The sequence below is a fragment of the Dysidea avara genome, chromosome 12 (genome assembly GCF_963678975.1).
Source record: "Dysidea avara chromosome 12, odDysAvar1.4, whole genome shotgun sequence".
Classification (NCBI taxonomy): Eukaryota; Metazoa; Porifera; class Demospongiae; order Dictyoceratida; family Dysideidae; genus Dysidea; species Dysidea avara.
In genome coordinates, this window is record NC_089283.1 from 4,802,599 (window position 1) to 4,814,372 (window position 11,774).

The 11,774-nt window shown below is 36.9% G+C and overlaps 1 protein-coding gene across 1 annotated transcript; it reads right to left on the reverse strand.

Moving 5' to 3' along the window:
• Positions 1-2,962: 2,962 nt before the first annotated feature.
• Positions 2,963-11,711, reverse strand: LOC136241484 (sphingomyelin phosphodiesterase-like). Its single transcript, XM_066032701.1, has 10 exons — positions 11,406-11,711; positions 10,961-11,128; positions 9,846-10,231; positions 8,829-8,939; positions 8,700-8,780; positions 5,620-5,784; positions 3,833-3,928; positions 3,584-3,770; positions 3,443-3,537; positions 2,963-3,190 (listed from the first exon to the last, which is right to left on the reverse strand). Exons 1-10 carry the CDS (start codon positions 11,700-11,702, stop codon positions 3,046-3,048), a joined length of 1,731 nt encoding a protein of 576 aa, XP_065888773.1. The 5' UTR covers positions 11,703-11,711; the 3' UTR covers positions 2,963-3,045.
• Between the last annotated feature and the right edge of the window lie 63 nt (positions 11,712-11,774).

An 11,774-nucleotide genomic window follows, 5' to 3' on the forward strand; every position in this document is an offset into this window, starting at 1 on the left:
TTAGAGGATTCTATTATATTAGAGCATCTTAATCTTGTACACTTGTTCCATTCTTGCATGGTCATTAGCACAAATGAACCAGAGTAGCCATGAGGCTTTGTTGCCCTTTCTATAGAGAATTTGCATATGAAAACATGATAGACAAACTATAAAACACAGTTAAGAAGATGCTTAATTACAAAATTTGTGGCTTAAAGTGGTTTCCTCGAGTTATGCTTCCTTTGCAATACACAAACGTAATTGATGAATTACAAAACAATTGATTAATTATGAAATACATTTAATTTTATTGAGTGTATGTATTCTTACAAAAACAAGGTGGGAAATAAATTAATAGCATGCTGTGTGTATTGACAGATTTTTTGAAGTAGCACAACATCAACTTGATTTTGTACCTTGTCATGATTTCTCTAATCATGCGTGTGTGATCAGGTTGACATCCAAGATAATGATGCTACTTCCTTTATCTTCGAAAGTGATGATGCCTGAACTGCAGACAAGTATTGATTCACGGAAGTGGCGTTGCAAGAGCAGAGCAAAGGGCAAGACACAGGATCTGTCAATCCTTGACACCATAGGTTGATCATCAGTGAGTGGTACCCAACTTCTACGATCTTTTGGAGGTAGCAGTAATCTCTTTTTAAAATATTACTGTATAGTAGGGACCCCATGCACCAAAAGCGACACACGTCCCAAAATTGCTGCCCTTAAAAACCATCATAGAGCATCTTACATGTTACACTCACAATCTTTAACTGATTTTAAGAATAATTTATATGTACATTATACCCGTAATTGAGGTCTGTACATTACCCCAAATTAAATTAAATTTTTGCATGTATAGCCGCATATGTGTCTGTGGCATTTGTAATTATGTGTTTTGAACATTCCTATAGCTAATTAATGATGGTTAGTTTTCTCTCTACTTCAAGTGAACTTGCTAAGCCAACATTTCCAAGGACGGTCCCAACAATAAGTACTTTTACAGAAGTTTGATTGTTCAAAACTGCAAGATAAATTAAGCTCTATTACTCATGGATTTAGCTTTCAACTTGATCAAGATGACGGGGCTAGCCATATATATGCTTGATGTATCTTCAGGCAGGTGTATCTTAAGCACAGGAATGCATGTAACATTAGTACTACATGCATACAACTTATTTTAGTGCCAATGGCTTTTTTCCTTGTACTGCTCTATAGTCTATACAAAATATGTAGCTATCAAATGTTATCTGCATACAGAATATATTATTACAGAACTTCCATTTTTAGTAGTTTAATTGCTCCATTCTCTACGTTGCGTGTCTGTTTGTGCATAAAGTGTTGTTATTCATTGCATAAAAGAACTGCTTCAGATTAGAGTACGTGTATACATTATAAGCATTGTACTTGTGCATATAGCTATACATTTCTAAAGATCCATTTTCTATTTATTAGTAATTTCCATTAGGAACCTGCATGTATGAGAAGCCATTCTGTTAAAGTGCCACGTACACGTTTGAATGCAGAGGAGATCATGGATTGTAGACTACGTGGCTCCTCAGGAACTTGTCCATAGACTGCAAGCTGTTATTGTTAGGGACCCGCCGATTATGCTCATAATTTTACCTATTATGCTATGCTGCACTGCTCAAAAATTTACCTATTATGCTTAAATTTATACTCAATACTTACCTATTATGCTTAAATTATGCCCAATTATTTATGCCTCAGTTCTCATGCTCTGCTAATAATTTCATAAATAATAAGTGGCTGAAGCACAAACTTACTTGTCAAAATGCATATCACAGAAAAGATCGATATACTCTAATAGAACAGTCAGCTATGTGATTGTTCTATTAGAGTTACTGACTGTTCTATTAGAGTATATCGATCTTTTTGTGATAGCTATTTTTATAAGCAAGAATTCGTACTGTTACAAAATATTCTACCTATTATGCTAGCATTATGCTCAATGCTTTCAGATATCTATTATGCTCATAATTATGCCAGCATAATCGGCGGGTCCCTAGACTTATTGTAGGATCAAGTTAATTCCTGCATGGGATCCTTTTGCATTCCACAGAATTTGGTGTCAAATTTCTGACTCCTTGGAACACAGGCTTTCTATATAGCCTTAAGTTTTGTAGTTGCATGTCCCTAGCATGATAATAATAAACTCAAAAGGAGTTTTATAAACTTTCGAACTATGAACTTGTGATGATGAACATTGGTAGCTATTCAATCACAAAACTAACAGAACTTCATTGATTATGAAATCATGTAAGAATATAATAATTACACTGTTATAACTACATTTTCTGCATTAGTATACCAGTCATCTAGTTGTAAATGATAGCTACACACTGATATATAAGGCCTCACACCAGTTTCAGAAATACATTGTTGTAATGCACTAATTTTATTATTGTGGTATAGCTTGCCTGGGTTTTCAAAGGTTTTCTGAAATTGTTATTTGCATGTGGAGGACAACATATACAACTGGAACATCAGAATGCATCTCAAGAACTTCTTTATAAATGTATGTAGTATGATAAAAAGACAAAAAAAAAAACAACAACAAAGTGTAAACAAACTTATGTGAGATGTATTCAGATAGAAAATACATGAGATTCTTTAATTTTAGGATCGCTAATATCAATCACACGTGCAAATTGATGTAGTAATGTGCAGAGGTAGCCTGGACACTGTAAAACTTATGTACTCCTGCAAATGCTGCAGCCACTTTTAATGTGTTTAGTGTTAGACATGTGGTACTGCATGATCACTATCCTTGGGCTAATTATACTGTTGTTTGTTCCACTCAAGTGTTATTAATCACCAACATGATTTTGCTAGAGAGTGTCAACAATTTGCACTATACTGTACAAATTACACATATACTTATATGTATGGCCAAGTAACTGTGTCACACTAATATTGTAGCACCTGATTGTATAGGTGAGGAGTCACCATGATGACATTGTAATTTTCAATAAATAGAAAAACTGTAATAAATAGAAAAACTGTTAAAACAATATTGTCTTTAGAAATAACATTTAGTTATTATTGTGTACAAACGTCACCAAGGTATGGATCATAGATATCATTGTGGTATGAAGAGTTGTGGGACCAGCATGAATTCAGTATACACAGCATACCACTCTTGCAGCCCCCAGTACAACTGGTTGTTTCACGACGGTGAAAATACCTGTGTAAGAACACCACGAATACATAACATCAACAACGAATCTATTATGTACATAAACCCATGAAGCCTCCATTGGCAAGAAGCTTCACTGTCATTTAATGGATAAACTTAAAGGAAATATGAACATTCTAATCTGGAAATGATATGACTGTAGAAACTATGGTAGGCAGCTATGCAGAAACATTTCTAGTGAGAGAATAATGTGGAAGCCTAAATCTACCACTGTTTTATAACCACATTGAGATATTTTACTTGTAAAACAGATCAAACAAGCTATCATCAGTTTTCATCCTGTCCACCAATTTTGACCACTCTTGAGGGTGTAAGTTATCCAGCTTGTATGCCTCCTAACATATGACATCATACTCCAGATCACATGATCACATCACTCACCTTAGCACTATACTCAAACTGCCAGGTCAAATTGTTATTAGCATTAGCTTCTGTTAAGTTAGTGAAGTATGTGTGATGATCTACCATCTGGAAGCTGCTATTATCATGTTGGCCTTCAACCTCATAAATACGATAACCTGGGTTGTTACACTGGTATGGGGTGACACTGGGACCCACGTAAGCAACACTATAAATATGATGCCATTGTTTGGTCAAGTAACTTTGTTGTAATGGTACATATAGCCTTACCTGAAGGCTCTTGAGGAATTTACCATGTCATAAAATATTTGAAACTCATCGTGGTGAGTGTGGCCAAAGAACTGTCCTGCAATAGTTGATTCATACCTACATGATTGCCATAAAATGTTTTGCTTGACTGCACTGACTAAACCCAACACAATGTACTTATGTATACGTGCCAGCTAGAGAAACAAAGTACAAGTGCCCATAAATAGATGTTTGTGTATATCTGTATCTGCTGCTTGTTTACACATGTTACCATACCGATATGCACAAACAAGGCTGATATAGCCGATGACCAACAGCCAATCCAATTATCGGTAAATCTCTAGTACCAGAATAGATAAAAGTGAATGTTATATTAGAGTTTAAAGTGCTGATATGCAACCTTATTAGTTAAAAGTACCAAAAGAATTAGGAATTATAGCAATCTTAGAAAAAAAAAAAGTAATGAAACGAGGGAGGTTATACCTACACCTGTATATGTACTCCACTAGTATATATCTGCAGGTGTTGTGATCTCCCTAGTTACAATACTTTTATTTCTATGATCCTTAATTTTGCTAATTTTTACTTGTATTTATTTCATAATTATGACTGGTGAACCAGTGCATGCTGCATCAAAAGAAAGAATGACATCAAACACGTCATTAAGAGTATATATAACTAAGAGTATTTGAACAGCATATTACCCCATAATTAATGATAGCATAGGATATTTCAGTAATTGTTTGTTTATGTTGCTGTTAATGGTAGCTGTATTTAGTCCAATTCAGCCACTAAACCAAGTGAAAACACAATAGTGTTAAAGGGCAAGTAGATCCTGAAGGCATGGCAAACACTCATTTGTCACTGCTCTCTGGAGTTATCTTAGGTCTTTATTACATGTAATAACTGTTGAATACTACTTGGTTGAATAACATGAAAAACTAGACTCATCGCCATGTTCACTTTTCTGTAGTTAATGGTTGGGGCACACATTCAGACACAAAACTGATTTCATGATATCTAGAGTATATAATAGTAATGAAGAGTATCGAAGGATGTATTACTGTGCGATTAATGAATAAAATAGATTTTATTTCGGTAATTGTGTGTTGTGCAAAATGGTAATTTGCAATGACTCTTTGTTTTCAGGATATGTGTTCAGGATAATGTGTTCAGCCTGTTACACAATGTTATAAAAGAAGAACAGTAAGAGAAGCACATCTGCACTCCATCCAGTCACTATGGAAAATAGAAACAATTCCTGTTACGTAAGCCACTGGGAAGCCATTTCACAATACCGTGAGTTGACACCTTGTGTTGCCAGTAAAAAAAGACATAAAGGAGGACAACGGTAAGTCCACGATGAATGTGTTGCATGTGCTGTATAGAGGTGAATTTGGCGATTTGCTACAAACTTGTCAAAGTTTAACCTGCCAATTGCTCGCAGCACCTGAGATTAGCATCTAATTTATAGGTAAACATTGAGCATGAATTCACCAAAGTTTATTTCGCCAAATACAATCTAGGCAATTCGCCAAAGTACAGTACTGCAGTATGCCAAAAGGTACCTTGCAATATCTAACAGTGAAAAAAATCAAGCCAGTAGTCTTAGCTGTTATTGAGTTACGTTTGTCTAAAGGTATCAGTCAGCCAATCAATCAGGCAGGCAGCAGAAAATTCCACTCATATAATTTTTGTAGTAATCTATAATATGGAGTACTACAGTACCGTATTGTGTGACTTTTAAATTTAATTTTGAATTCCCATACACTGCAGACACATGATATACGTACAATTCATGATGATACCTGTTGATGATACGGTAGTAATTCCACCTAAACACATCCATGCATCCTCCTGGTGGAATATGGCCGATAATATGTACCTTCTCTCCATCATCTTCTGACTCTTGTAACTCATTGATCAACCATTGTAGCTGTCCAGCTGGATCAGTACTGTTGATCAGTAACCACCTGTGGGTAGGGAGGCATACTAGCCTCGTTGAATACAAACCAATTAACTAAACTGGTAGTATCTGCTTTAAATAAAGTACAAAATGCTAAAGGATTTTCCACTAGTACAGTGGATCCTCGCTTATCTTATCACCTTCATTACCCAATTGCCAAATGTGACTGTTCTATTAGAGTATTTTGTGATTGGTGTACACTCTATTAATTGAATATACAAATCAGTTATCCAAACAATTCCACTTATCTGAACACTTTCGACTATCTATAAGAAAAAAGGTGTTCGGATAACTGAGGATCTACTGTATTCACATAATTATATAACTACACCTCTGTGTAATGTACCAGATCAACCCATGATAACTGACTGTTATCAATCAAAGCACAACTCGTCATTATTGACTGCTATAACTACATGCACTGCTCATAAAGACAACAACATAATATTTCATAATCTATTCAAATTGCTGTAAAATCTGTCATGAAAAGGGTGTTCTGGTGCAAACAGTAGATACATGTGCATACCGAAATCCTCATTATGAATACAATCATACAGTGGATGACAATGTGTTGGAGAGCAGAATGGGACTACTAGAGATGGTGGAATAGGGATTGGTAGAGCTATGTGATACCAACTAAGCTAGCATTACATGACATTATAATACTCAAAACTACTAAGATACAGTATAATACTATAATGCCTTCTGAATGGTCTTCTAACATACAGTACATACCGCTCAAACGCAACGTCACTTCACGAGAATGCAAACGATTAAAAACTTGCTTATTAAAGGGATTGGCACCTGTTTCACTCACAAGTATTCATCCCATTATGAATACTCGCAAGTGAAATGGGTGCTGTGCCCCTTAATTAGTAAGTTTCTTAATTGCTCACACTCTCGCAAGATGATGTTGCATTTGAGCGGTACTGTATGATTGGGTACAGTACTACCAGTGGTGAATATTTCTGAACAAATGTAGCTCACTGCAGCAGTATGCTATAAGAATAAATAAGTATAAGGACTATCTTGTGTAGGGACCACACTTGCTGGATTCATTAATTTCACTTCATCTTTTTGTCCTTGAGTGCTACATGTGATGACCATTGTATTAGAGTGCTTGACTGCTCTGTTACGGAGTCTTAATAGTATGTAGCAGTACTATTAGAATCAACACATCAAAACTATCAATAGCATTATACAGCACTATGAAGTATTACACACAATGCCCATATTGTATCTAGTTACAAACTTCCAGTTGAGATAACACTCTCAAATACCAACTGATCTATGCTGCATGTACAGTAGCAATGGGTAACATCAGTAATTCACTGCTGGTACCTGATACAGTAAATCCAAACCCACAATAACAGCTTAATAACTAGACAGTACATCCAGCACAATAGTTGTAGGCATTTGCTCAATCCATTCAATATCATGTTCAGTACTATATTGCTTGTTGACTACAAGCCGTCAGAATATTTCAGCTAATTACGGCTATGAGAATACTGGAATACTATGTGAGCCTGAGAAATTATCGACATAACTTCACTCAATCAACAGCTAGAAATGAACCTGTTTTGCCTTCATTATTTTATATTTGTTAACCTTAAAACTCAAAATATCTATAACAAGAATAGTGTTCTGAAATTGCTGGGGGTACCTTCTTCCTATTTTCTTTCCAGTAATTCTTTTATTTTTAGCCTAATATTTTCCTAGAAATTACTACAATTTTTCTTAGGATTACATGTAGGGCTGGGCAGTATCTCAGTAGTATAGTAATATTGGCTGTATCATCTAGATTTCAGTAAACTATAAATATCGCAATATCACCAATGGTTAAGTGTTTGTGACAGCTCTTTGGAGACCAGAAGATTATTATACTGTACCACATAGAATCATGTAAGCTGGTCCAGGACATTTACAAGTTAGTTATTATTTCAATAGATTAAGATACCCTAACAGAACAGTCAACCACTCCAATATAACAGTCATCCATAAATATTTAATATCAGTAATATCGTGATATTATTCTACACAATGTACTGGGCACTTCTAATAGAGGACTTGCAGCGCGACATAAATCATCATAATTGCTAAGCAACCGTAGCAGTCAGCCATGCTTCGGGACAGTGTTGTGACTGAAAGCACTTTCCCAGGATTTGGTATAGGCTGAAATGAAGCGAATCATTGTTGAGCTGTGTTGTAAATACCACCCAGCTCGTTAAAAAAGGCGAAGAAGTTAGAATCGGTGAGTAATGTATTGAAATCTATTTAGCCACCCATTTCACAGAGCCAATGATAAGATCTTCTATTTCAATACCAGCCCCTCTTCCCAGTACCACTATACCCAGTGCTTAGTGAATAAATCTCGTTACCTTCATTCTGACCCAATATGTGCCATAGAAAGTTGTCATGAAACATGTCCGCCTAGCAACCGTTGCTTCACGCGTGCAAGTCTTCTATACCACCCAGCCCGAATTACATGCAGGATCAAGCAGTGCACTTGGTGACCCTTCTATTAGAGCACTGACTGTTAAAATATACTATCTTGGATTCATCCTTGTATTAATTTGGTATTTTTCCTTCAAGTAAAAGCATAAATTTTGGAGGGCAAATATCAAAAAAGTCGATGACTAAGAATTTTCTACATACATGTGCTCAGCATTAGAGACAACACTATCCAGATTTTCACAAAATTAGACTAACAGCTGCAATTACTAAAAATACAGTAAAACATGAACCATATACAGTATATTCAACATGTTTAGCAAGCCATGCACATACTCTAAACCACAACAGACACTGATTGTATTCACAAATGAAAAGACTTATTTGCATTGCTGCAGACTGTTAATGGAAATTGCATTTTCATGGTTAATCACCGTAGACTACATTTCCCACTATCAATATTATACTCACCAGTTCAGATTATTCCCATAGTTCATATTCAGTGATATTAGTTTGAGTCCTGGAACAAGTTTGGTAGAGTAGTATCCACCCCTGTATCACATGACATCATGTGATATCAACATGTGAAAGTAAACTTACTTCTTTATTGTACTGGCCGTGTCACTAGGAAGCCAGTGGGAAAAGTCAGTCTGATAACCATTCAACAGCCACTGGTTGGAATTTTTCCCCGTGATGAATGGTGGAGGAAAACTATTAATAGAATAAATTATTTCACACACACGCGCGTGCGCACGAATTGTGTGTGTGCATGTGTGTGTGTGTGTGTGTGTGTGTGTGTGTGTGTGTGTGTGTGTGTGTGTGTGTATGCCCAGTCATTCCAAGCTGGTGTTGTTGTTTCCTTGAGCAAGAAACTTTACTCACATTGCTCCAGCTGTTAAATAAGACCTGGTGTCAACTTGGGAAGCCACCAGCTGTAAACATCAAAGGAGGATTTGCCTGTGCTGGCTCCTAGCACCTGAGTAGCATACAAGTGTCCCAGTGCTGGTTCATTGGGTAGGCATGACCGTTTTATAGTGGTAGCCAAATGCATTACTTGCATTTTCATAGGCGTAGCAAGATATTTTTAAATAGTGGGGCTCTAGTTTGGTGTTGAAGAGCACAAAAAAAAGGTCAATACTTTCTAAGAATGGCTGTCCTCCACTAAATTGTATCACTGATAAAGCACATAAAAATCCTTATTCACAACTTCATAGCTTTCTCTGAATACTGCGACTGCTTTATAAGAGTAACCGACTGCTCTATTAGAGTATCTCGATCTTCATTGTTGCTACGCCTATGATTTCGTGTGTGTGCGTGTGTTGTGTGTGTGCGTGCGTGTGTGTACATACTTGGGAGGTTGAAGTACGTAAACAATTTGTAAACAAAATGTCTCATACATCATTCTACTGTGATAGGGACAAAAGGTTTTATATTAAGGGGGATTCTATGAAGGTGTATAGAGCCTTGTAGCAACTTCTCCCACATGATCATAGAGGTGTTCCACAGCAAGAGAAAAGAACAAAGGAAGAAAAGCAGCAAGCATAAAAGCATGTACAGTTTATGTCTGCATGGTAAACATATTACTCTATGCAATGTAGTGTGGCTGCGTGCACTAACCTGTTAACTGGTGCACTCTCATGATTCCCCAAAGTGGGGTACATTTTCTTATCCCCAAAGAACAACTTCATTTGATCTGTCAGTAAATCAATCACACCCAACTGGTCCTCCCTAGTTTGACTCCATACATTATGTGCCGGCAGATCACCAGTCCAGTAGACCCAGTCAAACTGGTCTTTAGATGTATTGAGGTGTTCAAATAAATCATTGAGGGTTGCCAAGGGAACATCACATAAGTAGTCACCCCAGGGACCAGCTGCTGGGGATACTGGCTTGTTAGGGGGACGACAACACAATGGCTCCCTACACTCTGTAGTCAACCCCTCTGTGTAGAGCAGGTCCACGTGTATGTCAGATAAATGGAGTATTCTAATAGGATTGTCTGGCTGTGAGGGAAAACACACACTAGTAGATTAGACCAGCCACAAAAGGACAATACAAGAACAGCGCATAGCAGAATATTAGTTTACAAGATGAAATTGCACTTATTGACAAGGACGGACTCAATTGGACACAAAACACATTTGTTTTATTTCCATACTATTAGATCAAGATGACCATGCTCTAATAGAACAGTCCTAAGCACTCACAGCAAGGACAAATTAAGAATTTAAGAGATATTGACTTTACTAAGTGGGAAGAAATCCTCCAAATTTAAATATCATAAGGATCATTATCACTCTTGTCAGTTTGTCAAACTATTGCAAATCACCATTATTTTAGGTGTATGGTTCCCCAAAATGGCACATTCTAATTCCAAATATAAATCATAGTAACATGCTATGATTCATAACTTGGTTTACCGATCTGATGATAAGCTACCAGCACTAAGAACTTGCTTTTAAACAAATGGTACCTTAGGGAGTTTCAGACCTTCTAATGTTCATTGTATCACTGCACTAATCCACTACTAGTGTTATAACTAGTTTTGGCAATGGTTCAATTTTCTTTGGATGGACCCCTACTATGAGCACTAAATGATCAATGAGCCCAAACAGTAAGCCCCACCCACTTAACAATAGATTATACTTCTTACAGTAGGCTTACATTGGATAGAATTTTTTGTATCTTGGCACCCAAATATTAATGGTGGCTGGTGCTATGTAATATCTGACCTTGGGTGCAGGTAGTGGTTCAACAGGAGGCTTTGGCTTATCAGGTAAGGTTACAGTCCAGTTCTGTTGCCATGGATTATAATAGTGTCCACAGCTACCACCAATAATGGCACCACAAATTTCTTTAGGTCCAAGAGCAATGGATGTGAATACGTAGAGGACTTCATTCTACAGAGGAAAGAGTAGTCCATAATTAAAACAGGAGACAGTAAATATATCAATGTTACTCCCAGGATGCACAGCAGATGAAGTTATGTCAACCAATCGTACCCAGCCTGAGTATGACTTTGGTTGACATAACCCCATCCACTAGGTAGGATACTGCTGTCCCCAGGAGCAAGCAATTTGTTACAATGCAAATTTCTACCTCTGCTCGACATCGGGTAGGTGCATATATAGCAACTGTCAGGGGAATCTATGGTTGTATGTACTAGTTGGCTCTTACCTTAAATTCTGGTACAATTCCTGAACATACTACTTGGTCTTCAATTTTTAACGAAATACACAGCTCAAGGATAGCGTCAGCAATTTCATCTTCCGACCTGTTTTCTCGAGTTAGAAATTGTATGGTTTCCACCACCAGAATACAAGAATCGCATTCAACGTCAATTTTCGCCTTAGCTGGATCGTGAAGTTGTTTGTACAGTTCATCTGCATCGCGATTGTCTGATACCAGTGATGTGGACGATTGCAGCACTAAACAACACAACAGTAAAACTGTCGAATAAATTATATTGTACATCACGTGCTATTTTGTTTATTTGGGGACGTTTGGGGATCTCCCCCAGCATCTCTGCAAATTGCGGGCGCAAAA